Source organism: Dendrobates tinctorius, unplaced genomic scaffold, assembly GCF_039654945.1.
Source record: "Dendrobates tinctorius isolate UK_male_01 unplaced genomic scaffold, ASM3965494v1 ptg000186l, whole genome shotgun sequence".
Classification (NCBI taxonomy): Eukaryota; Metazoa; Chordata; class Amphibia; order Anura; family Dendrobatidae; genus Dendrobates; species Dendrobates tinctorius.
The window spans coordinates 1,927,302-1,954,941 of record NW_027361853.1 but is presented as its reverse complement, the minus strand read 5'-3'; the positions used below and the strand labels follow the sequence as shown (position 1 = coordinate 1,954,941).

Genomic DNA, 27,640 nt, shown 5'->3' with positions numbered 1-27,640 from the left:
CATGTATCGCATATGATTTTTTTTCCTCACAAAGACATTACAAAGAATGAGGGAGCTTTCTTTACACGTGGAAAAAAGTTGATTTGACCATTGACATAGAATAGGGATTTTTACAGTTAGAGCAGTCAGACTATGGAACATTCTACCGCAAGAATGCAGTAATGGCAGACACTATAACAAAACCTAAAAGGGCTAGATGCTTTCTCATAACATAACATAGAGTTTCTGAGCTATAAATAATCTAGTGATAAAGTGTAATTGCCGAATAAAGGTTGAACTTGATGAGTCTGTGACTTTTCTCAATCTATCACTATGTAACTATGTGATCACACAAATTGTATTTTTGCTCAGAATTTGCAAAATATAAGGAGAAAAAATGGAAATTTTACAACAAGGTGTGGCTGAAAGGGCAAGGTTCAATTATAACTAGGTTAAATGTCAATCAAGTATAGTACTAAATGTAAAATATCTACATACTTCAGATGTCATAAAGACATGGCAGAAGTCAGAAGGGGTTTCTGTTCATAGAAGTTCAATAGTTGGAATATAGGCAGTGATGCCATGCTGCTTTGCCTCTTTTGTTTCGTTCCCTTTATAAGTTTCATTGCTCTTTCTTGAGGGGTCTTCTAACTGTTGTCCTGGTCACAACGTAACATGTCTCTAAAGACTTCTATGCACATTAGCGAAAAGTTGTCTCAACCCGAAAATGTCTCCAATGTGTTTGGGGGTCTCCTAGTCCTGACTCTCCTTTTATAGATGATAGTGTGGAAAGAAAAAAATTGCATATTGAATTTATTCAGCCAAATCTTCAGTTCCATAAGCTGCTGCCAGAGGTATTTGGCAGTGGCTTATTCGGGTCTTCATTTAAAACACATGCACGCTTGAAAAAAAACAAGCAGGCATGAATATGGGAGGCTAGGGATGAACAGATTTTCAGGCGACAGTGATTTAAGATTATAGCTAATTGAGGAAAGAGACCCTTAAAGATATTAGTTGAACTTGCTGAAATTTCTGCTTCATGTTCCAAAACTCAAAGACTTGAGATGAAGTACTTACTTGACTCCAGCAGAAAAGCTGACAACTGGGAAAAAGAGACCTTCAGTATTAAAGTTCTCAAACATGCCTTGGACCGGCTGGCCATTAATGCGAAAAGAAATACTAGGCACTCCCAAATCCAGGCAGCAGCTGACCACATCATCGGATGCCAATAAATGCTGGTTTGTTGAAGCCACAGCCCTCGGTACCCTCCCTATATAAAGTAATAAGATAGTAGATAGTAAGCGGATCATACAATACAACATTTATCTTAGTCATCTGCAAAAATACAAGAAAGGCAACTGAAGGAAAGAGCAAGAAAGAAATTTGACTGAAGATAGCACCCTAATTATTTTGCTCTACTATGAGTCAAATACAAAGCACTTAGCTTAATTTCTGCCTTATACGTCAATGAAGAAAAAAAAGGAGGACGTCAATGAAGAAAAAAAGGAGGACAGAGGGTGCGTTGAATGAGTCACAGCGAGAATAGAATGAGATGTTGTTAATTGTGCACCATAGGCTGTATCTGAACTTCACAAAGATAATATCACTTTTTTTTCTTCTACACAAACTGCTGAGGGACTATTCACAAAACCGCATGTTCTATTTTAGGTAATCGGGCCAATGGCATGTCTAAAAACAGACTAGATAGGAAATTTAGAGAACTATGGATTTAAAGGGGAAAGGTTACAAACTAAACAACCCTTTCTTCAAGGATAGGTGCCTCTGATAATTCTAGTTGGATGATTATCAGCTGTCACGGGTGTAACAATCATGATCGTAGAGGGTGCAACCGTGACCTGGCCCATGTGGAAGGAAGGACCGCTGACCTCAACACCTTCCTTAGCTACAATAAAAATGGAAATCTGTGCATATAATCCATGCTGCAGAACAAGTTGTAGGTCCAGATGTACTAGAGATAAAAGAGGGTGGTTTACATCTTGTTCAGTAACGCGTATTATATCCACAGATTTCCATTTTTATTGTTCCTGATATGGTCACTTGCTGACCCGTGGATCTGCTGCAGCTGATATTTCCACGGTATCTATATGCCTTAATAAAAGGATCCTTCAGGTCATTATAATCTGAATGTATGTCTCAAATATCCATCGCATAAGACTCTATTTGCGCTGATCTCTCTTGTAGTTTCTTTGTTCACCTTCTTTAGCTGAAATACACTGTGGTGCAATACATGCCACCGGCTAATCAGAACCTAGCAGTCAGTGTGCAAGGCATTGGCTTGGCATGGCAGTGACGGCGTCATCGCCATAGCAGGATTTCTGATGTCAGCTGCCAGCCTCTGCGTCAGAGATTTTCATCTGTGTACTTGATCAGATTTTCATTAGTGTTTAATCAGTGAGTTCATCGGTGATTTTCTGTCACATATTCACATACTGTGTGTTTTTCACTGACTCTTTGTTATGAGGAGCTTGGGAACCCTTCATCAGTTTTTTTTTTTGTTTTTTTTTGCATACAAGAAAAAATGTACTGATAGTAAAAAAGGACACATGGCCCAAACACTGATAAAAATCTGTTACAAAATACTAATTACAGTCAGTGATCATTTGTGCAAAAAAAAATCATGCAGTGGCCACGCGGCTAATAAAAAATGTTCCTAAGAAAAAGTCAGGTCTTAGGAGCTGCAAGTCCTCATTTTCAGGAAGGATGCATCTATAGAGACCACATTAAACTGAGTAGATAATAAGGAACGATAGGAATTAAAAATGTATTACATGACAAGTATTCTTAATTTGTGGCTATATTGGATTAAGCTAAATCAAGTGTGAGGAAATAAATACGGTAGTTTGTTATTCCATACATGTGACCACTTTTGCTCACCAATGAATACTTTTACTAAGGCTACATGCCGAGACTAGACACGTTCACTGCGGTGACTTGGCACTGTAGCAGTGGAAGTGAATCACGTGCCTGGTAGATGTTTCCTTTCTTTCTTATGAGTTGTGCAGTCTGGTGACAGGAGACCTGAGCCATTTCACAGTGTGAGGAATTACTGCTGTCCAGTTATACACAGCTGTTGTATTTAAAGGCAGTGGATTATAGAAAGGAAATTAGCTTTTGTTGCATTATGAACAGAGCACTCTGCCGAAATCCCTCCAACTGGCAAATGTATGACTGGGTTTTCTTCCAAGTTCCCAAATCGCGTTAAGCCTAGGATTCGGCGGTGAGTTCATTTCATGTATACCAAGAGGGAAGCAACATTATGCAGCCTACGCAAAATATATCGTTTGAGCCAATAACTTCAGGCAAACGATTGCAAATTGAAATGTTACAGATCTGGCTGCATGATTTCAACCAGGTATGTCTGACTGTGAAAAACTGTGGTGGTTCAGAGAAACATTGAAAAGCATACTTTAAAAGCCAACTGGGACTACTCAGACAGGCGGGATCCTGGTGGCTTCTCCCAGTCTGCCCCATTGAGTGCCAGGTCTCTTCTTATGTGCACGTACAGTCAGAGACCTGTCACTGGAGTGAAGGTGGGGAGAAGTCACCAGGGACTCATCTATCCTTCTAGTCTGCAGGGCAGCTCGGTTCCCGGCCGGCGGCCTATAAATTATGCTTTTCCCTGAAACACCACAGTCAATCATACATGGCTGAAATCATACAGCCATGGTCTTATAAACACTTCCCATAGATTGGCAGTAGGTTAGCTTTAAATTAAGGTAAGCGTCAGATTTTATGACTATTTTTTTTTTTATTTTGGGCAATGCTCTTAAAAACCTAAATCCTACAAGAAAGACATATTTATGGGAAAACAGTTTTTGTATTTGTCGAGCTTTGTAACTTGAATGACATAAGTCATCAGAGGTTCCATTTTATGCCAGGTCCATCATCGATGATGGAAATATAGGGATACAAAATTAACTATATTGCCACAATTAAAAGCTATTGTAACCTAGTTTTAATAGTAAATTAAAACTGCAAGTTACAAAAAAATGAGATATTTCCAAAATGAACTTACCAGACCATAAGTGAAGACCATCAAAGCCATAGGAGAAAAGATCATCCCCTACACCATTGCCTCCCCATCCTTCACCTCCCCCTGGATAAGGAGCATAACCAGAGGTGGAAGCCCAACCTACACGTAGGTGAGTAGGTTCTGGAGTTAGAAATGGATCCACCTGATCGATAATCATCTCAAAGTACCACTTTTTGTACTGTGCTGAGCCCTCAGCTACACCCAGGAAGATATTTGGCCTCATGCTGAAAAAGAACATAAAAATGTAAAAGATTGCTGAGCTTATTGTACTGAGGGAATACAAAATACATTCACTCTTTTCAAGTTCAAAATATGCCCACATGTTGAAACAGTTACTTTGTATAAGGAAACCACATTTTACGGAGAATTTATTAAGATCTGGCAAAGGCAAACACAACAACAGTCTCACAACTTGGCTTTACTTAAAATTTTATAGAGGATCAGGTCTGATATACAGATGTCTTACAATCAAGTAATAATGACAATAATAATATTATACAAAGGAATTCTTATTACAAAGTGTTTTGCCATAAAATTATTGACCATCCAGCCACTGGGTTGGTGATAAAGGTACGACTAGTGCATTCCTAAGTGAATGCAGCGGTAGGCAGCTTGTCACTCCCACCAATCCCATACACAGTAAATGGGGTGGTGTTCCCACATGATCACTACCACTCCGTTCACAATGAGGATATGGAACCTTATTTCTCATGATCTGTGGTGGTATGGACTGTTAGCCCTCCATCATACAATTATTATCTGTTCATGTGGACAATCCCTTTAAGTGAGAAACTTTAAAATGTTGTTTTACAAATACAATCTTGTTTTTATGTTCATAAAATATCATGTCCTGTGATACATAGCGAGGCAGACAGAAGATAATTAAAGGTGTATTCCAATATCCAAGATCCTATCCAAATACGTAGTAGGTGTAATAATATTAATAATATTAGCAAATACCTCCAATTAGAAATGTAGTATAGTTTTTATGATTCTCTCGGTCTCTCTCCTCATGTACAGTCATTACAGGACCTTAGGTATCAATGGTTGCGACCACTGATATAGTGACAGTTAGTTAGCTAGTTGCAAGTGGTCGTAACTATGGATATCTAAGGTCCTGCAATGCCAAAATAGTCAAATTGTTCATTATGATGAGCTATTGGACTGCAAAGGGCCCATTTACTGTTCTTTCTCTCCTGTCTGTGTCCACCAGTAAAGCTGCAGTTTTGTAGAATTGGTGCTTTATAAATATATCAGCTTCTATGCAGCACAAACAATAAGAGAAAGGAGAGATGTCATGTCTTACACAAATATGTAACTTCTTTAAGTAAAAATATATGACTTATTAAATGAAAATATACCTGGTGACATCATTAACCAAACGGGTTTGTAATAACAAATCTCTCCTGGGCAGCAGGTTGTCACAAATTAGATTCTGGTTAGTACGGACTGCAACCCCATTACATACACACAGCGAGCACAGGACATCCAGGACCTAAAAACAAGAGATTTAGTAAATTACATTTCCTATATGCAGTAAATGCCCCCATTTACACAACAGTAAATGGTAGAATAACAGAAGCCCGATTCAATAACCCCTTTCGAGATCTTTATTGATACCATTTTGGAGTAGATATGATGGAATGATGGCCTCTTATTGCATTTTATTATAATGCTACTACAGCCCAAAAAAACGTTATTCTGGTGTTTTGATTTTTGTTTTTTTTAATTGCGCTGTTTTTCAGTCAAATTAATTTACTTTATAATTTGACTGATCGGACATTACTGAACGCAGCGATACCAAATATGTGTATTTTTAATTGTTCTAGTCCCCCCTTAGGCGACTAGAAGCTGCGATCCGATCGCTTGTGCTATACATTGTGTTCGGAGGAGTATTGTATAACAGGCAGGGGGTCAATCAGCAGACCCCCAGCTGTCATGACAACCCTTCGGCGCACCACGATCACATCACAGGTGCGCCCGATGGGAGCATGGAGTGACCTCCATGCCCCTGTTGGTATCAGAGATTGACAGCAGCATTTACCAGATTAACAGCTGCGGGCGGAGCTCTACTCCACCTGTGGCTGTTAGAGGCAAATAATGGCTGAGTAAAGGTTATATCGACCATCATGTGTCGGGAAAAATGTGGACTCAGCATGCGAGTCCGCATCAAAGTTCAGGGGCACGACATATGACGTAAGTATATGTCATATGTAGTGAAGGAGTTAAGAGGTGTACGCCACTTAATAAATTAGGTTTGTCTTACAAGGGGCTTGCAAATTTGTGTCTGATCTCTCCTCCATCCCTCCTCTAATATTTTTTACTTTGTTAATAAAATCAAATTTTTATTTAACATATTTATTACTAAAGCACAAAAAAAGTAAATGCAAACAAAGTTGGCATTAGTTTGTATTATTTATTATTATAACTATTGGTTACAATGGTAGAAGAGATAGCAATATTTCTCCTCACTAAAGTAATAATAATAACCTACACTCACTGGCCACTTTATTAGGTACACCTGTCCAACTGTGTGTTAAGACTTAATTTCTAATCTGCCAATCACATGGCGGCAACTCAGTGCATTTAGGCATGTAGACATGGTCAAGACAATCTCCTGCAGTTCAAACCGAGCATCAGTATGGGGAAGAAAGGTGATTTGAGTGCCTTTGAACGTGGCATGATTGTTGGTGCCAGAAGGGCTGGTCTGAGTATTTCAGAAACTGCTGATCTACTGGGATTTTCACGCGCAACCATCTCTAGGGTTTACAGAGAATGGTCCGAAAAAGAAAAAAAATCCAGTGAGCGGCAGTTCTGTGGCCGGAAATGCCTTGTTGATGCCAGAGGTCAGAGGAGAATGGGCAGACTGGTTCGAGCTGATAGAAAGGCAACAGTGACTCAAATTGCCACCTGTTACAACCAAGGTAGGCAGAAGAGCATCTCTGAACGCACAGTGCGTCGAACTTTGAGGCAGATGGGCTACAGCAGCAGAAGACCACACCGGGTACCACTCCTCTCAGCTAAGAACAGGAAACTGAGGCTACAATTTGCACAAGCTCATCGAAATTGGACAGTAGAAGATTGGAAAAACGTTGCCTGGTCTGATGAGTCTCGATTTCTGCTGCGACATTCGGATGGTAGGGTCAGAATTTGGCGTAAACAACATGAAAGCATGGATCCATCCTGCCTTGTATCAACGGTTCAGGCTGGTGGTGGTGGTGTCATGGTGTGGGGAATTTTTTCTTGGCACTCTTTGGGCCCCTTGGTACCAATTGAGCATCGTTGCAACGCCACAGCCTACCTGAGTATTGTTGCTGACCATGTCCATCCCTTTATGACCACAATGTACCCAACATCTGATGGCTACTTTCAGCAGGATAATGCGCCATGTCATAAAGCTCGAATCATCTCAGATTGGTTTCTTGAACATGACAATGAGTTCACTGTACTCAAATGGCCTCCTCAGTCACCAGATCTCAATCCAATAGAGCATCTTTGGGATGTGGTGGAACGGGAGATTCGCATCAGGGATGTGCAGCCGACAAATCTGCGCCAACTGTGTGATGCCATCATGTCAATATGGTCCAAAATCTCTGAGGAATGCTTCCAGCACCTTGTTGAATCTCTGCCACGAAGAATTGAGGCAGTTCTGAAGGCAAAAGGGGGTCCAACCCGTTACTAGCATGGTGTACCTAATAAAGTGGCCAGTGAGTGTATATCCAATTATTACACTTTCTGTCTCCTTACCCTCCCCTTACAGATTATCATTTACAATGGGCAGGAACCTCTCTGCCTCTGTACCAGTCTGTCATTCATTTATATTATATGCTTGTGCATTGTTAAATTAAAGGGGTTATCCATGAATATTTCATTTTTTTCACATTGGGCCTAAACACTAACTATCTGCATGTTCTGCCCAAAGCATAGACCTCTCCTGCTGGCGATTCAGTGGCTTCCGAAGGCATCACGTCGACAGAGCAGCGGCTTCTCTTCCACTCTACTCTTTTGATTGGGTGAGACAGCCGACATTATAAAGATTGACAGCCGACTTCCCGCTGCCTAAATGCGGTAAACCAGTTATCAATCAGCAGTCACACGCCATCGACAGAGCAGTCCTGAAGAAGAAGAGCTGCCGTGTTGATGTGGAGCAGCGAAATCGCTGGCAGGAGTGGTCGGTGACGGCTCTGAGCCAAAGCTGGGTAGAAAAGGCAGGTATTTGCCTTTGTTAGCAATTACCTGCCTGTTAGTTTTTAGATCCATAGTTCAAAAAAAGTAAGTAGTCCTGGACAACCCCTTTAAAGATATGTATAACAAACCTGATTTTTGTATTTGGAGTGACCTGGAATTAACTTTAAAATACATAATTAATAATAATTTGTTATTATTATTGTCATCATCAGGAAAAATACCTATTTCTACATACCTTGTGGTTTCGTCCATGCTTGTCCAAAAGAGAAATTATAGAGCGTATATGTCCCTTCTCTATTAAATTTAAAGCCTCTGGGCTTTCAATCAATATGCAGTGTAGAACCTCCAGTATTCCTACAAGAAAACAGATAAGAAAATCACCACTACAAATAGATGTGCCATCTCCCTTCACAATGGTGAAACAGGATGGTTTGGGGTACAATGATAGAGGTACCAAATATTTCTTCTGTCCACTACTTTACTATGAACAACACTATTCAACTCAGCACCCTATAACACCATTACCAAAGATGATGCCCCTAAACAGTAATGTCCCAAATATTGCAAATTAGGTGACTTCAGGTGTCCTGTCACAGCAGAAGCAAATCATGATAAAACCTATATCTAGAGATACATTTCATATAGCACCTATCGAATAGAAATGCTTTGCTGATATTATATTTTTTACAACAAGTGGAATTGTGCATTGTAAGTCATCTGCTGCCTAAAGTAATTATTTACAATGACAAAACAAAGAAAAATCTGATCGGAAATGGCCAACATATCTATATCGTAACATCTCAAGAGTAGATACAGTTCTTATGAAAAGCACAGGGCATTATGAAAATACCTGAAGATGATTCAAGACGCTCCAATTTACTTATAAGCCAATCCAAGTTATTGGAAAATTGTGCACAGTTGCTTCTATTTCCGCGAATTAGAGCAGCTAGAAAACAAAACAGAAGAAGGGGAGAAAAAAAAGGAAATATGTTGATATTTCATTGTGATTCCGATAGCTAGTGTCGGGAAAATTCAGAGGGATCAGACACCTATTTTCTGGAGGGTTCCTGAACTGTTTCATGACAGTTGATATTGCTGGAAAACAGTGATTGGGTAAGGTTGGATTTAGACACACCTGATCATCAACATTACCTTCTAAAGATACCTCAAGATTTAAAAAGGCACATCACAATACTTTATGGAAGCATAACGTGCTGCATGGGGACATAACACAGAAAAATGTGGCAAAATGTGGCGGTGGAGCTACCGCTATAAAAGCCATATGCGTTTCTACACTGTCCGGTAGCTTATAATAAATGCTGCAAAGAGAAATGAATGCCACGGTTATGGATATGCTCTTGCTCTAAGATATCACATGCTACACGGTAATTATGACAAATTAGCCATACTTTACCTGTGTTTGTAGGGAGCAGTCTATGGATATTTCTGAGCGTATTGATTTTACAGAAATAAACGTTCTATAGTATTATTTTTTTTCTTATGAGGCCAATGACTGCATTTGATACCATACATTGGGTTTAGTCATCATTCAGTTTTACAGGAGACATAAAACCAGATACTAGCTCTTTTGTGTGTCTGCGGTACAGTACAATGGAGGGTGACCATTACATGTACATCCATCTCTCTGCTACAAACAAGGCATACTGAGGGCCTGCTCTCAGGATTGGGTTCTTAATCAAATATTTATGGCAGATAATATTAAAATGTCTCAAATATGTATATTGTGATAATGCTTTTTAAGCAAATCTGTCAGGCAATTCAAACTGCCCAAACTCTGGTGCTCTAGAACGCACCGGTGAGACTAGTCAGGCACTGCATCTGGACTTTTCCTAGCATTGCTAAAGGAGATTGATAGATCTTTCTTTGTGCATACGAGGACCCGGCCAGGGGCAGATCTTCAAAGAATTCTTTGTGTAAAGCACTGGGACATTTCAGAGAATAAAACACGGGTATTACATACCTGGTAATGTGTTTTTTCATGACACATGATGGCACCACGAGAGAGGGGATCCGCCCCACGAGGACAGGAAACCTTCAAGATAAAAGGGGCGGCTCCTCTCTCCGCATCAGTTGTTTTACAGAGCACGAGAGGAACTCCGCAGGTTAGTGGACACATAAATAATACATATTTTATACTGCTAAATTTCCAACACCAAGGGAGTGTATAATACTAACAAAACACCCAACTAATGTCGTGATCAAATAGGGCGGGAATATAAGGGTGCCGTCATGTGTCATGAAAAAACACATTACCAGGTATGTAATACCCGTGTTTTTCCATTCTACATGACGGCACCACGAGAGAGTTACAGAGATTTGTATTCTCTTTAGGGGGGGATCACTGCCTGTAACACTCTTCTCCCAAATGTGAGATCAGAGGCAGCAGATAGGTCTAATCTGTAATGTCTGAAAAAGGTAGATGGAGAGGACCAAGTGGCCGCCTTACAGATTTGGTCGATGGAGGCGTCCGCTCTCTCTGCCCAGGACGTTGCCATGGCCCTCGTGGAGTGGGCTTTTAGACCCTCTGGAACAGCCCTGCCTGCACTACTATATGCTAGTATGATGGCCTCTCTCACCCATCTAGCTATAGTTTGCTTAGGAGGCTTTAAGGCCTTTCCTTGCCCCCTGATATGAGACAAATAAGGCCCTCTGTTTCCTCCATGGTTTTGTCACCTCTAAATACTGTAGGATACATCTCCTAACGTCTAAGCAATGTAATCTCTCTTCCTTTTTGTTACCGGGGTTAGGACAAAAGGATGGCAAGATTATTTCCTGAGCTCTGTGGAATTTCGACACTACCTTAGGGAGGTATGCTGGATCTAATCTCAACACGACTCTATCATCCATAACCTGAGTGTATGGCGGGTCTGCTGATAGTGCGTGTAAGTCCCCAACCCTACGTGCCGATGTGAGTGCCACTAACAAGGCTGTTTTTAAAGTTAACACTTTATCTGATGTTGCGTTTATTGGTTCAAATGGGCTTTCCGTTAGAGATGATAGGACTAAATTTAGATCCCAGGGAGGAGGTTTAGGAGATGGGACAGAGTCAGCTCTAGTACAGGCCCGGATAAATCTGGCGACCCATCTATCGTTTGCCAGGTCATAGTTGAATAATGCTGCCAGGGCTGAGACGTGTACTTTCAGGGTGCTGACCGCTAAACCCAAGTCTAAACCCCTTTGTAGAAACTCTAGCACTGCCCTCACAGGTACTTCCCCCTCCTGTATTGGGCCTGAGGTGGACAAAAATTTTCTCCATATTCTCCCGTATATTTTTGTAGTCACTGGCTTTCTGCTACTGATTAGGGTGGAAATCAACCTTGCTGAAAAACCTTTCTTCTCTAACAGTGACCTTTCAAATTCCAGGCTATCAAATGCAGCCTGGAATTCAGAGGGTGATTGAAGGGACCCTGTGTTAGGAGGTCGTGGTCCTCTGGGAGCACCCATGGGTCTGTCACTGACATCACTCTTAGCCAATAGAACCACGGCCTTTTTGGCCAAAAGGGAGCTATCATAATTACTCTGGCTTGGTCCTCCCTGATCTTCTTCAGGACTAATGGAATGAGGCATATCGGAGGGAAGGCGTACAGGAGACCTGATGTCCATTTTATCCTGAAGGCGTCTACCGCCAGTGGCATGTCTGCTGGCCTTAGGGAGCAGAATTTTTGAACTTTTCTGTTGGTTTTTGAGGCGAAGAGATCTATTATGGGTTTTCCCCACCTCTGCACAATTTGTTGAAAAATGGACTCTTTTAGGCACCATTCGCCTTGCTTTAAGCGGTTTCTGCTCAGAAAGTCCGCCTTCAGGTTGTCCACGCCTCGGATATGCAGGGCCGATAATGAGAGAAACTGATGTTCCGCCAGAGTCAGGATTCTTCTTGCTATTTCCATTAATGCCCGAGAACGGGTGCCCCCCTGATGGTTCACGTATGCAACTGCTGTACGATTGTCCGATAGGACTTTCACATGATGTCCTCTCAGGTGTGTCAGCAATCCTTCCAGCGCTCTTTCGATGGCTAGTAGCTCCCACTCGTTTGAGGATAGATCTTTTTCCCCCTGAGCCCAAGGATCTTGGAGCCATAGGGTGTCTAGATGGGCTCCCCAGCCCCAGGGACTGGCATCTGTCGTGACTACTCTGGAGGCTGTATATGTCCAGGGTACTCCCCTCGGAGAAGACTCTATCTGTAACCACCATCTTAGTGACTGGAGTACAGGATCCGGGATGGTGAGCTTCTGTTCTAACTGCCCTTGAAGCGTCAGATCGCTTTGTAATACACACCACTGAAGTTCCCTTGTGTGAAATTGAGCCCATTTTACCGCTGGTATTCAGGAGGTTGGGGACCCCAACACTGACATGGCTTTCCTCAGAGTCATTGTTGGCTTTCCTAATGTTGTCCTGATTAGATTTTTGATTTTCTCTTCTTTCTCCTTTGGGAGGCGACATTCCTGTATTACCGAGTCTATTGTTAGGCCCAAAAAATTCTGGACCATTGTTGGCTCCAACCTGGATTTTTTGAGGTTCAGTTGCCAACCCAGAGTCTGAAGAGTCTCTATCACTATCTTGACTCGTTCCTGACAGTGAGAGAAATCTTTCCCCACTATCAAGAAGTCGTCCAGATATGGTATTACTAGAGCATCTTTTTCTCTGAGATGTGCCGTGACCTCCGCAATTAATTTCGTGAAGACCCGGGGGGCTGTTGCTACCCCAAAGGGCAGAGCCTTGTACTGAAAGTGATGCCACTGAGATTTTATCTGGACTGCCACCCTGAGATATTTGCGGTCTTGCTGCCGGATCGGGACATGATAGTAAGCATCCTTGAGATCCAGGACCGACATGTAACACCGAGGGAAGAGGAGTTTCACTGTAGATCTTATCGTCTCCATCTTGAATGATGGGACTACTAGATACTTGTTGAGGCCTTTCAGATTTATAATCGTCCTCCAGGAATCGTCTGGTTTCTTTATCAGAAATAGGGGGGAGTAAAAGCCTTCCTTCTTTTCTTTTTCTGGAACTTCTTCTAGTACGAGTTTTTGTATAAGTGATAATACCTCCTCTTCCAAGCTCTTTTGTCTTTCTTGAGATGATTGTACCGGAGTTTGAATGAATTTTTGTGGTGGCCAGTGGTGGAATTTTAACTCCAGACCTGACCCTACTATCTGTCGGATCCAGGTGCTGGATGAGATCCTTTCCCAGGCTGGGAGGAAGTGAGAGAGCCTTCCCCCCACCTGAGAAGGACCGTCACTGGGCGGGTTTTTTGGCTTCTCTTGGGGGCTTACTGAAATAGAAGCCTCTCCCTCCTCTGTATCGTCTGTCAGAATTGTTTCTGTCACGATCTTTAAATTGTTGTCTTCTGAATTTTCGGCCCCTCTGAAAGGAGCGCCGAAAGGTTTGAAATGGTTGTTTCGGAAAATTCTTTTTTGTATCACTCGCTTTTTCCAACACTTCATCCAATGCCGGACCGAATAAGAAATTTCCTTCACATGGTAGAGAGCAAAGTTTCATTTTTGCCTGAGTGTCCCCCGGCCAGCATTTGAGCCATACCGCACGCCGTCCTACATTGGTTAAGGCTGCTGACTTTGACGCTAGCCTGGCCGAATCTGCTGATGCCTCTGCGAGAAAGTCTGCCGCCGCTCTAATAGCCGGTAATGCTTCCAGAATCGTCTCTCTGGGAACTCCTTGTTCTAATTGATCCTCCAAGTTGTCTGTCCATATCTTCAGGGACCTAGCCACACAAGTGGCTGCGATGGCGGGTCTTAGTGCCCCAGCCGAGGTTTCCCAGGCTGCCTTAAGGCAATTGTCCGCCTTCCGGTCCAGCGGTTCTTTTAGAAACCCCAGGTCCTCAAAGGGTAGGGAAGATTTTCTGGCGACCTTTGATATCGCTACATCAATTTTGGGGGCCCTATCCCAGGATGAGGATGCCTCTTCCTCAAAGGGGTATCTCCTCTTCAGGGAATTCGTTATCTGGGACTTCCTTTCTGGTTTTTCCCATTCGCGTTTTATGAGTGCTTTCAGTTGCTCATTAACAGGGAAGGTCTTACGTTTTTTCTTTTGCAGTCCACTGAACATGAGTTCTTGGGCTGTCTTTTTTGCTCGCTCTTCTACTAGCCCCATGGTAGATCTAACTGCTTTAATGAGTTCATCTGTAGTTTCTACTGGGAACGTATCTTCCCCGTCCGAGCTATTTCCTGAATATTGCGTCTTATTTGAGTCGTTTTCTGACCCTGTAGAGTCTTGTTGAGAGACCCCTGAGGGGCTTGATCTCCTAGTTTTCCTCTCTGTATCTACAGATTGTAATGCTCTTACTGACTTGGAAACTTCTGTCTGAATTATGGACCTCAGACTATCCGAAAATGAGGGTGTCTCGTCCGCTATGGTCTTGTTAATGCACTCCTGGCATAACTTTTTGTTCCAGGCTGCTTCTATGGGACTTTTACATAAAGCACATTCTTTCTTTTTAGACTTTCCTCTACATTTCTTAGGGACCTCCTATACTCCACCCCGCCAATGTATGTAAGAGGAGGAGGAGAGGGAAGAGAGGAGAAAAGAGAAAGAGAACAGACATTAGATTACTGGACTTTCTCGAAGTTCACTCACCACTCGGGCGCTCCACAGAACGGGTACCGGATCTGGAGGCTGACTGGTCCTTTCACTGTCTCCCAACGAGACTATGGACCCCTCTTTCCTGCGGTGACGATCCGCCCGTGCGCTGCCCGAGTGGCTCACACTACTGCTGCGGCGTGTCTTTGCTTTCTCCTCTGAGCACGACCGCCTCTCCTTTGCTTCCTGGCGCAGTTGCACATGCTCTGGCGAAGGGCTCTCCATTATGCTGCCTATGGCTGCGAGTAGTCACCTCCAACTCAAAATTGGTGCTGTGACGCCTGCTTGCCTTTTCTGGCGATCTTAAATAGCACCTCTTTTTTTCTTTTTTTTTTTTTTTTTTTTGACCACCTGGTCCCGCACCTGCCCCGCTAGTGTCTGTGTGGACGCGCGCGCGCACGTGCGTGCCCCATGCCTCTGCGTGCCTCTCGCAGGCCCCGCGGTGCGTCGCTCTACTTCCGGGTCGCACGCAACCACTTCCGGTTCATCGGCCGTCATGCGCGCTCCCAACGCGCGCGCCTCCCAGTGCGGCCATACGAACCTGGGCCGGGTGAGCGCCTGGGCCCTACTTGCTTCGGGGCCCCCAGACACCCCTTACCTGCCCGATGGCCCACTGACTGCAGGTATCCTTTTCACTGCGGGGTCCGGTGTCTGGTCTTCAACAGGGAGGGTACACTGTCTGTGGCCTCCGAGGAGCATTTTTCTCTGCCCAGGCACCGATGTGTCTCCTGGGCTGCATGGCCACTGTATGTCGACAGGGAGGGAACACTGCAAGTGGCCTCCCTGGACCTTCTTTGTGTGCTGTCATCTTGGAGGGTCCACCACCAAGGTACCCCGCTTCGCCTGGGCATCTGCCCTACCGGCTGTGGCCATGCCTTCGCTCAGGGGGGACATAGGCATATATGGCCCCCGAGGCGACTACCGGTACCCGGCGTCGGGTGTAGCAAATCCATGCCTGCCATTAATCACCCGACCCGGGTCCAGGCATCCTCTTCTTTCTTCAAAATCTTCAAGAGGCTTTCATCTTGAGGGTTCCCCGTCGAGGACAGGAAACCAACTGATGCGGAGAGAGGAGCCGCCCCTTTTATCTTGAAGGTTTCCTGTCCTCGTGGGGCGGATCCCCTCTCTCGTGGTGCCGTCATGTAGAATGGAAAAATACCTGCAGCCAGGCTGCGACTCATGCTATGTGGGTGGTATGAATAGCCTAATAAGTTCCCTTTAATAATGCTGATTGAAGGGCTTGATTATTAGTTACTATAATCTAAAACTCTAGATTCAAATGCCAGAAGGGCCTGTCTGGTTGTTGACCGCCATGTCTGCTACATTGTTAACAGAATCGGTGTTCTCAAGACACCCACACTGTTAAGAGTTGTGACGGAGCACAAAATCGTTGACTCCGTCACTTACCCCAGCAGGCCACGGGTATCATTAGAAAGATTGGTTTTGTAGTAAATCTTGGCTTCTTCGATTCAGGGTAATATTAGTAATATAAAAGGTTTTATTTGCGCTAACATGAGGTCCGGAGATGAAAAAAATCTAAGAAGAGATATATATACATAAAAATGCCCTCAAGAAGATGCTTAAAATTTCCGAGTTGCCAGAAAGAAGCAGCAGTAGAATTAGTAACAGTGAATACACAGCGGTATGATTAATCACAGTGCATACACAACGGTACCTTCATTTCAGCAGAGCGTTGAGCAATGAAAAGTTCCTAGCTCCGGAGGTCCAGTGGAGAAGTACCGGTCCACGCTGCAGTGCAAATGAAGATAAAAGTTTCCAAATGCCCGGAACACCGTGTGGTGCCGTAGGTATTGGACGCTGTCCCGGCCGGTGACAGATGTCCCGCTTACAGCGTGCCAGACGCTATTAGGGGGAGATAAGGGCGCCGCGTGTAAGCTATAGCCAGCAAGGTGAAGCAGAGCCCTGCAGGACCTTGCATGACTGTCTACAGCACTGTGGTCTGTTTAGCGCTCCTTAACCAGTCACGTGACTCTACACGTGACCGTGACGTCACGCAAGGTCCTGCGGGGCTCTGCTTCACCTTGCTGGCTATAGCTTACATGCGGCATCCTTATCGCCCCCTAATGGCGGCTGGCACACGGTAAGTGGGACGTCTGTCACCGGCCGGGACAGCGTCCCGCGTCTCCGGACCTCATGTTAGCGCAAATAAAACCTTTTATGTTAATTGATTTTTAGTTTTGGGACAAATTAGGAGGTTTTGTCCATGTTTGCTGCTTCAGGCTCCGGTGATTAACACTTAGCGCCCCTGTTATTGTGTTTTACTTAATATTAGTAATATATCCAATCTGGTGCTAGGGACAGGGACAGCATGGGCCTGTGGGATTTCAAATGCCAGGGTTGAATTTCTGCCCCAGTCCTTGCCTGACCCTTAGACAATATACTTTACCACCCAGAAAGACAATGTACAGTTAAAAATTGAAAGCTAGGACAACAGGTTCAACACCCACAGGTTTCCAGTTGGCAACTTTAATACTTTGCTTCTATATTTTAAATTTGTTCTTGACAACAATGTAATAGAATTTGATAAAGATAATTGATTTTCCATTTACCTAGTAATTCATAGAGAAGGTTCAGGATTTCCTTCCATGCTGGTCCAGCTTTCTCCCCAATAAATTCAGCAAAGTGTGCGGCACTGCTGTATACATTTAGACGGTCAATGCAGTTTAGCACCAGAGCCAGCATTCCCTGCACAAGGAGAGAAAATGTTAATACGGTAATTGGACAATCAAGTGGGATTATTGTACACTCAGAGCAAAACGGCTGTTCCCCAGGAAATCATTTACACAGTATTTATACGTATTATTAGAATTTCAGTTTTCAGATGATTCTTGGAGAAATTACACAACTGAAGAAATTGTGCATATTAATTGCACTCTTACAGGAGCATGTAGAGATACTGCACCAATGCATGATTGTACTGGTGTATCAGGGTAATACTCATTTTACAAGACATTCTGGGATTATGTTCAGTTTATATATTAAGAAATGCTCCATGCAAGTTAAAGTAATGGTACTTTTTTTTGCCCACACTTGAGTTTTGTTTTGTCACATTTGGCAAGATAGTCGACCATGAGGCGTGCAACCGTCTAGAGCCAGAGTCCATAAACTGCGGCTCGGAGGCCACATGTAGTTTTGCCATTTCATTTTGTGCAACCCCCAACCTTCTTTATGCAGTAGTTTCCATGTCAGAGGGAAGAAAAAATTCACACTGCTCAGGAGCAGGGATAGGCAAGCGCTAACACAGCAATATGTGGCCATATCTGAGCCCCAGATTCCAGAGTCTAGGGCTCCCTCGCCCCTGTTTAGCTGTCCAAAAAGGCATATTTGAGTTAAGAGTGGTGGCTGCCAATGTGTGCATCTTTCACCATTAGACTTTACAGAAATTATGAAATACAGCCAGCAACTACAACACCTACAACCTTCAATAGAGAGAGTTACGAGTGTACTCTTTTTAGAGGACTGATTGGGGGAGAAGAGGACCCCCAGTAGAACCAGCATCTCTTAGTCATTTATGGCGTATACATTTGATATGCCATAAACCTCTTAAAACGTAATATCCTTTCAGCTTTCTTGTGGTCCTTGGAAATAATACAATATAAAAATGTGTCTCTCAGACCAGAAAAGAAAATGTACCCGTGCACTAGAGTATACTGTTAGTGAAACCCTTCAAGCATACCCAGCCAGTCTCCCATGCTGGTACTTGTCAGATCTCTATCTGCTTAACGTCTGCGATCCGACAAGGGCAGGCTGTTGACTGATATGCTAAACTGAATGTGCCTACCCTCATCGGATACTATTGAAGAGAAATAGCGCAATAGTGTAAGTATATCAATTTAAAAATAATACACTCACCAGATGGAGCTTGTAATAAGCATGGAGGATTCGCTGCTGCAGAAACAACAGATCCACGAGGGACCGACGTAGAAGATGCAGAATAGGAAAAAAAAAGTGGTCAGACAATCCGCGCTGCGAATCACTATGAACGATTATTATTACAGTGGTCTTTATTCGCTGCGTTTCGAAGTTTCACAGAACTCCTTCCTCAGGTGTTTTTTTCCTGAGGAAGGAGTTCTGTGAAACTTCGAAACGTGTCGAATAAAGACCACTGTAATAATAATCGTTCATAGTGATTCGCAGCGCGAATTGTCTGACCACTTTTTTTCCTATCCTGCATCTTCTACCCTCATCGGATAGTAGAAGTTACAACATTTGAGGCTTGTTAAGTACCAGCATTGGGGGAATGGTGGGAATCCCTGGTTCCAACGACTCTTCAAGCATACACATGTGATGTGGTCAAATCCTAACAGCGTTTCCTCGTTATGAAAACTTGTAATAAAATACCAATGCATTTCAGCTCTTATAGCAGATCTCCGAGCAGAAAATAAATAAATAAGGGTCCGAGTGGGAAAAATTAACTTATCGTTAGAGAACTCAAAACCTGGTATTGGTTTAGCATCTTTGTACATCTAAGAACTCCATTCTTTACATCAAAATAATTTCATTGTATTTGATTCTTTTGCATTCTATGTGTTTTGTTAAAGCACCACTCCAGTGTTTTGGTTCTTTTTTCAGGGCTGGGGTGGTGCTTCTAATCTAAGGTCTCTTAGCAGCAGAGAATGGGGCAGATAACAAAGTAAATTGGGTCATAAAAATGGTGCTAAGAAAGTCCAAAGACTTTTGGTCCCTGCAGGATTTGTAACAATTGCACCTTGTAGGGTGTTCTAGTACTTTTATATTGACGGCCTATTCTTAGGATGGGGTGGACCTGCAGTACCCTGCTATCCTGCTACAGTCAGTATACAGCTGGTGTAGATGTTCAGCGCAGCTCCAAACCCAATCACATTTGGCCACCAGCAGCACTATAAACAGCTGATCAAAGGGGGTTTGGGGTGGAGCACCCCTCTCGATATGTTATTGATCAATAAAAAAGTATTAAACTGCCCCTTTCAATTTTTTCTTTTACTCTAGGAAGTGATGCAGGGACATAACTTTTTAGAGGAAGCTTAAATGAAGGATCCATCCAGTCTTGGCAGCTGTGGGGGTCCAAAGTCCCTGCAGCCACATAAATTACTCTAGTTTTACAAATGGCACATGATAGATTAAGGCCCTATTTCAGACTTTGCTATTAATATCAGGAGCTTTACATTACACCGCTGCTGAAATTATAAAGCTCAGACAAGTATTTCAGTGATTACATATGCAAATTGCCTCTTCAGAGAGCAAGAGGTCAGAAACTCTAGTGTCACCTTTTGGAAGTAACAAATCCTAAAAGCCAATAACAAACCCTTTAAATGGCTTTCCACATGACTTATGATAAGAGGCAAAACCAGCAACTCCATTTGCAGACATATTTTGGGGTGTTTGCTCCTTAAAACTGCAAAGCATGAGGACCAATTTGGCTTGGGTGAATGTCAAAATTAGTTCTCTTGCTTTGCACAGATGAAGGGCAAACACCCTGATACACGTGTTTGCAAATGGAGTTGCTGCTTTGTCTTATTATCCTAAGTCATGTGGTAAGTCCCTTTGAGGAGTTGATATTGACTTTCAGGATTTCTACTTCCAATCAATGGCACTAGAGTTTTTTGTCCTCTTCCTTTTTGAAGAAGCTATTTGCTTATTTAAATTCCCAGAGGAGCATTACATTGCATATAAGTCTCTTTACACCGACATGGCAGTCTTCACAAGGATTACCTGTTACAGTACAATTTACAGTAGTAGGACAGACAGCTTGAAAAATACTTGCTGTAATATTTATGATTAGGTGAAAAATCAAAATAAAGGTGCAAATAATATAGAAATAATATTGCTCAATCAAAAAAAATATATAAATGTAACAAGTAGATAATATAATAACAATGATAAAACTTCTTATATAGCAACTGTACTCATGACAGAAGAAGGAGTACAACTCTCATCACTGAGATCCCTGGGTTATACCTCCTCTTTGAAAAGGTTCTGCCTGTTCTTGAGTGAGCGGAGCTTATTTTGTTTATCTTCATGTTCTAGTTCTTCCTCGGGAGGCTGGAAATAAGTGATCAAGTCTTGCAGGGTTTGAACTACCTCCTCAATAGGCAGGGCGATGGGGGTCGTTACTGTCCGGTTGTTTCCCGTCAGAGAATCCAGGTCACTTGCCATAAAAAAAAATATCTGTGTCAGCAACCAACTCCTAACAGATCGGATGAATATTTTAGTGACTCCTCTTGGTGATCTGCAAATGGTGCTTCAATTTCTACAGAAGCATCAGCAAAATTACAATCTATGTATCAGTCTTTAAATTATTTGTACAGCACTGTGCATTGGAAGCAAAAATGAATGATGGGCACTGGTGTGTAATGCTATGCTAACTCATAAGGAGAACTAGATTCTTGTGTCCTTTTCAGTAGCTATCAATAGACAGACGAACATAACGGTTTGTGAAATGTGTGGCAAAAATTAGACAGTGCTGAGCAAACTGCACCTGATAAACTGGCTAAACAGGCCTGTGGTGTTACGAATGATTCTAGCAGCTTGGGACTCTTCATGCTGACACTTCTGTAATGTGACGCCATCATCCATATGGCCTTCCTGGTGCAGGATTGCCTGTTCAGAAAGAGGCAGATGTAAAATATAACTTCTAGTTAGATATAGGGAGCGCTTGCCTGACAATGCTAAATTTTGAAAACCAAGCTGCGTAGGAAATCATTGACAATTTACACACACACACACACACACACACACACACTTCTATACTGTAGTATACATACATATGTATATAGATATATGTTTATATATATATATGTATACACACACACACCGCTTACGTTTTTCATGCTAGCTCGTACTTAAGTAGAACACGATGCCTTAATTGTAGCACAACACGCTAATTGTGAAGCACGGCCATTCACACTGCCGTAGTTGCAGAATAATTTGGCATTATGTTCCATGATGTGGAGCAATTTATTTGGCGCAAGGAATTTTGGTTTACTGTCTGCTACAACAGTACCATTGGCATAGCCCTTGTGCATATTATGTGGCCTTTGAAGAGAAGAGCTTCAGCCTTAACTGGTCCTATTAGATGACGGGAATTTATGTAGTACTTACCTGTCTTTTTAGCAACAAGATAGGGTGTTGGTCATGGAAAGGCATGGAAGAGAAACAACTGCCTTGTGTGGAATAACCCAACACCATAAATGGTGGGTCAATCTGACTTTTGCTAAGGAGTCATTATTTTATGGATGCCCCTCAATGCATACAAAAAATAAGACTGTTCTAGAAATTTGTGTCGGATGCTTCAAATTACACTGGGTTAAATCTGGCCATACACATAAAAATATGATCATTCAAACAAATGATCCCATCATAAACAATGTATACCAGACTAAACAGGCACATAATAAAAAAGTGAAAAGTTGCAAAGTTGCTTTAATCAGCTCGTCAAGCTATATACAACTAGTTTAAATTCCAACGTGACAGGTCACATTTTCTACAACCAGAAAATTGCCATCTGCAATTATGAACAATCGCCCACGTACAATTATTAAAAAGATGGTGGGCTGGATATGTTGTCTACTTTTATCTGTGTATGGTCAGCATTGCAAATTGTTTCCCTCATTTTCATTAGCTTAGCCTTAAGACAGGTGGGTCTTCAAGAAGAACCTGAAGACCCACCTGTTCCGACAAGCCTACAGACTGCAATGATACTCGGTCTACTGAACCACCGCACGACCTGCTCTACCCTCTCATACTGTATCCTCACTCATCCCTGTAGAATGTGAGCCCTCGCGGGCAGGGTCCCCTCTCCTTATGTACTTGTGTGTCCCTTGTCTTACACATGTTTATTATACTTGTCTATATTTCCCCTTTTCACATGTAAAGCGCCATGGAATAAATGGCGCTATATAAATGCATAATAATAATAATAATTTACAAGCAACTCCACTTGAAAGCCCCTGGGCCAAACTCTGCTCTTCATAAAGTTACATCTAGTAATAATAGCAATTATTTGCCTTCAGTTCCATATATCGAGAGATCCTATCACCCTGATGTATGTAATCTACTATCTGCATGCTACAGCTGTTTTAGCTTCTGCTTTCTCACGTGAAACATTGCACAATCTCTTTGCTGCATGGCCAATTACCATGTGGGAATACTGAATATCATGAATTATTTTTGGGGCACATAGTTTCTACAAATGGAAACAAATTAAAAGAACGTGCCATGCACTAAATTACCGCATTATACCACCATGTGTTCAATGCAACACATTTGTTTCTTAAAAACTAGAATTTTTTTTTATCTTTCAATACAGAAATACAACCTCATTTCAGGTATACAGGAGCAAGACAAAATTGGCGACATTTATAGAACTAAAGAACGGTAGTCCTCTCAAGGCTCAGACTGTAATGCAAATAGAGGTATGAAGATCCAACAATTGGAACGGAGGAGATAAAATTAGACTCAGATCAGGTTCAACAATTACTCTATGCTTTAGTGTGTAGTTCACGGTTATTGTGCTGGACAATATTTGTTAATGGGCTAGTTTTTCCACACCTATGTCTGCATGGAAAAAAAATCTCAGTATGCCTAAGTCTGGTCCATATTACGGATGAGAACAGTGAATGTAATGTGTGTAATGGCAGGCAGCTCCTGCACTAGTCAACAATGCGGCTCATATAACTACCCCAATAATTTCAATGCACATCTGAACCCAGCCGAAGAAGTAAAGAAAAGGTGTGAAAGAGGCTTGAAATACTTAGGTAGAGTATCCAACACCACTGTGAAAAAGAATGTTTCACAATGTGGATTTTTCGACATATTGCAAAGCCTGTAGAAGTCAAAGGGGATATTAAGATCTTAAAAAACAAAACAAAAAAAACTAAACTAACAGGTATTTAATTGCTAACAGAGTAAACTACCTGCCTGTTCTACCCTGCGCTGGCTCAGAGAAATCACCATCTGCAGCTCCTGTCAGCGATTCAGTTGCTCCACGTCAACAGAGCTACTCGTCTTTTTCCGGGTTGCTCAGTCAATGGAGAGTGACGTTTCCTTGTAATGTTGACTGAAAATCATCTCCCCGCAGTTAGGCAGCGGGGAGCTTTAGGCTTGGCCCAGTTTCAGGATGCTGCAATGAGTTATCTATTTTTATAGGGGTTTTCTAGGACAATTTTTTTTCTATGGACCTAAATCCAACAGGCAGGTATGTGCTAACAATGTCATCTACCTGCCTATTCTACACAGCACCAGGTCAGTTCTGAATAATCTTGCCTGTGTTTCAGCTGCTCCACACCAACAAAGCAGCTCTTCTTCTTCTGTGCTTCTCAATTCATGGGGTGTGACTTTCAACGTCATGCTGATGGACAGCCGGACGTCAGCAGTCACGACCAGTCAACAAAGAAGAGGAAAAGAGAAGCAGCTGCTCTGTCAATATGACATCAGTGATATCTTGTTGGGTAAAGAGAATGGGGCATCAGACTGCAATGCTTGCCTTTTCAGAATGATGAACCAGGGGAGTCCAAGTGGACACAACAGAGAAATAGACTTTATTTCTACGCGTTTCGTGGTGATAACACCACTTCCTCAGGACAGACTATTTATAGCATAGACTGTCCTGAGGAAGTGATGTGATCAGCATGAAACACGTAGAAATAAAGTCTATTTCTCTGTTGTGTCCATTTGGACCCCCCTGGTTCATCATTCTGAAAGGCAAGCAGTGGAGTCTGATGCCCCATTCTCTTTACCCAACAAGATATCATCATTCCGGGGCTTGCAGCAGCTATCAATGCTAAGTACAGTGGTTGTGTCTCATATAACCACAATAGGTGAGTGAATTTGAAATATCTAACATTTCTTTTATCTTGGATAAGACCCTATGTGCGCTCTATATTCCTTCTAGCTATCCAATATGGCATCAATGGAAGCTGCAGAATCACCGGCAGGAACAGTTAGTGCCAGAAGAAGTTTGCACTGGGTGAAACAGACAGGTAGTAATCATCCTCCTGTAAGAGTGGTGGACTGTTCTACCCCTGAAGACAACAATCGCACCATGTGTATAGCATGTGGTTTTACATATATTGGGAGGAGTTCTTCTCTGTCAAAGAGGACTTGGGGCTTCTGGGCAGCCAAACTCAAGTCAAACTAGAGAATAAGAAAAACTCTGACTGGACACCTCCCTCTGGCCGCAACACCATTTTGGACCAATATATTGGCTCATTTAGACATTCGATGCAGTCCACGATATTGGATAAAAAAGCAAAGGAAACATCTAATATAAGTTTGCAGGAGAAAAAGGCGATTCACGGCCTTAAGAACAACAGGGAGATCACAATTAAGCCTGCGGATAAAGGTGGTGCCATAGTTCTCCTTAATACAACTGACTACATCAAAGAGGCTCACAGACAACTGATGGATATACAGTACTACACCAAACTGGATGATGACCCAACTCCCAAATATCTGAGGGAGTTGAAAAGAGTCATCAAAGGTCTATGTACAGACCCCATAAACCTTCTGGACTTAATACCCGAGAATCCAAGGATGGGAACTTTCTATATGCTTCCCAAGATTCATAAGCCAGGCAACCCAGGGAGGCCAATCATCTCAGGGGTGGGAACACTAACTGAAAAATTCTCAGGGTGGATTGAAAACATCCTCAAGCCACTGGTAAGGAAGACAGCCAGCTATATACAGGACACTACAGACCTGCTTAATAAGCTATCCACGATAGGTCCCCTCCCCGACAGCACCATCTTAGCCACCATGGACGTCGAATCCTTATATTCCAACATCCCACACGAAGATGGACTAGCGGCCTGACAAATGTTTCTTGAGGCCAATGGGATCCCCTCCAAGTCTGTAATAGCACTTACCAGATTCATCCTCACACACAACTTTTTCTCTTTCGGTGAGGAGCTCTACCTACAACGCACCGGCACCGCTATGGGAAGTAAAATGGCACCCCAGTACGCTAATCTCTTCATGGCTAAACTGGAAAATGACTTTTTAGCATCCTGCTCCATCAAACCCTTTGCCTATTTCCGTTACATTGATGACATATTAATAATCTGGACTGAGCCTGAACAAGAACTTCTAAATTTCAATGACAAATTCAACAAATTTCATCCAACCATAAACTTGACATTAGACCATTCAAAAACAAAAATCAACTTCCTAGACACCACCATAAAAATCCAAAATGGTTCATTCCAAACATCAGTATATCGGAAACCAATTGACCGTCCCACATACCTCGAATGGGACAGCTTCCATCCTAAACACATTAAAAAATCCATTGTCTACAGCCAGGCCCTCAGATATAACCGTATCTGTTCCAGTCCCAAGGACAGGGATGAACACCTAACCCAGCTTAAAATGTCATTTTTAAATCAAGGTTACCATCCCACCTCCATTGATGATCAGATCGTTAGGGCCACAAGGATCCCTAGAAGTCAAGTACTTCAATACAGAAAAAAAGAGGAAAATCATCGTGTACCCCTGGTAGTGACCTACAACCCACAGCTTGAAATACTCAGAAAAATGGCTAAGAAACTTCACCATATCCTACACAAGGATGGCCGGTTAAAAACACTATTCAAAGACCCCCCCTTGCTATGTTACAGACAACCTCCCAATCTAAGAAACATCATTATCCGAAGTTCAATGCCCTCTGATTCACCAAGAGGAACATATCCTTGCAATGGGAGAAGATGCAAAACCTGCATTCATATAGAGACCAAAGACAAAATCCAAATTCCCAACACACAGCAGGACTATAATATCCCAGGGACATTCACATGTTCCTCTTCCAATGTGGTGTATTTAATTCTATGCAATATATGTCCTGTGGGTGGCCTGTATGTTGGAGAAACAGGACAGAGACTGAGAGCAAGGATGAGGACTCATCGTCATACAATTACAGACAAAAAAAACCATTTACCTGTGGCTAAACATTTCTGTGGTCCAGGACACAACATAGGCAATATGAAAGTTGTCATTTTAAAAAGCAATTTTAAATCACAGACGCATCGGAGAGTGTGGGAGCATAAATTCATTACTATCTTTGATTCTATTCACACAGGACTCAATTTGTCAGAAGGTTTTATGACCCATTACCATATCTGAGCTATCTACTCCAAGTAGCCCTTTGATCTTCAGAACTTTTCATACTACCTATCTGATCTTACCTAATTAAGGATTCTCTCTTCAAGCTCATTGTTTGTTTATTGAAATGTTGTGCTTTAAACTGTATATAAATAAGGTTTCTTCAAATATTTTGTCATATCAGCCTGATGAAGGGACATAAGCAGTCCCGAAAGCTTGCTTTGTAACAACATTCACTATTATTTGTTAGCCATTAAAAGGTATCATACCCACAAGATTCCTATTTTGTTTCTCTCACTGAGAGCACTTTATATATTTTTTTTACATATATTGTGTTATGGTAATGTACCACGAATAAGTAATGTAAAGTGTTAACATACATTGTGAGTAGTGTATAGTGCAGGGTAATCACAGGATTAGGCATAGATTAGGAATAGGACATAAGATAGTGATAAACAGGTAAGACAGATAGTGATAACATACAGTTAATGTATAAAACTAGCCCACAGTGTCAATAGAAAACGGGCAACTCCTGGTAGTGACTCAGATAGGGAAGTGCAGTTATAAGGTCAAGTTCAAGTACAGTGGGCTGCTAGGACCAACATGTACCAATCGTTCCTTGCAGTGGCAAGCCATACTGATAATTCCTTGCAGATACTCCAGCAATGTCGGGAGTCCAAAGTTCGGTGTGGAGGCTTATGGTGTACA

General features: G+C 42.4%; 1 protein-coding gene across 1 annotated transcript in view; it reads right to left on the bottom strand.

The window, feature by feature from the left end:
- Positions 1–27,640, bottom strand: part of RYR3 (ryanodine receptor 3) — an 869,465-nt gene that overhangs the window by 507,040 nt on the left and 334,785 nt on the right. Inside the window, exons 13-20 of the mRNA XM_073552155.1 lie at positions 21,315–21,436; positions 20,795–20,984; positions 17,407–17,542; positions 9,072–9,167; positions 8,457–8,575; positions 5,395–5,528; positions 4,016–4,257; positions 1,057–1,249 (exon numbers count right to left, since the gene is read on the bottom strand). Of these exons, the coding sequence (XP_073408256.1) occupies positions 1,057–1,249; positions 4,016–4,257; positions 5,395–5,528; positions 8,457–8,575; positions 9,072–9,167; positions 17,407–17,542; positions 20,795–20,984; positions 21,315–21,436 (1,232 nt within the window). The remainder of the gene's footprint in view (positions 1–1,056; positions 1,250–4,015; positions 4,258–5,394; positions 5,529–8,456; positions 8,576–9,071; positions 9,168–17,406; positions 17,543–20,794; positions 20,985–21,314; positions 21,437–27,640) is intronic.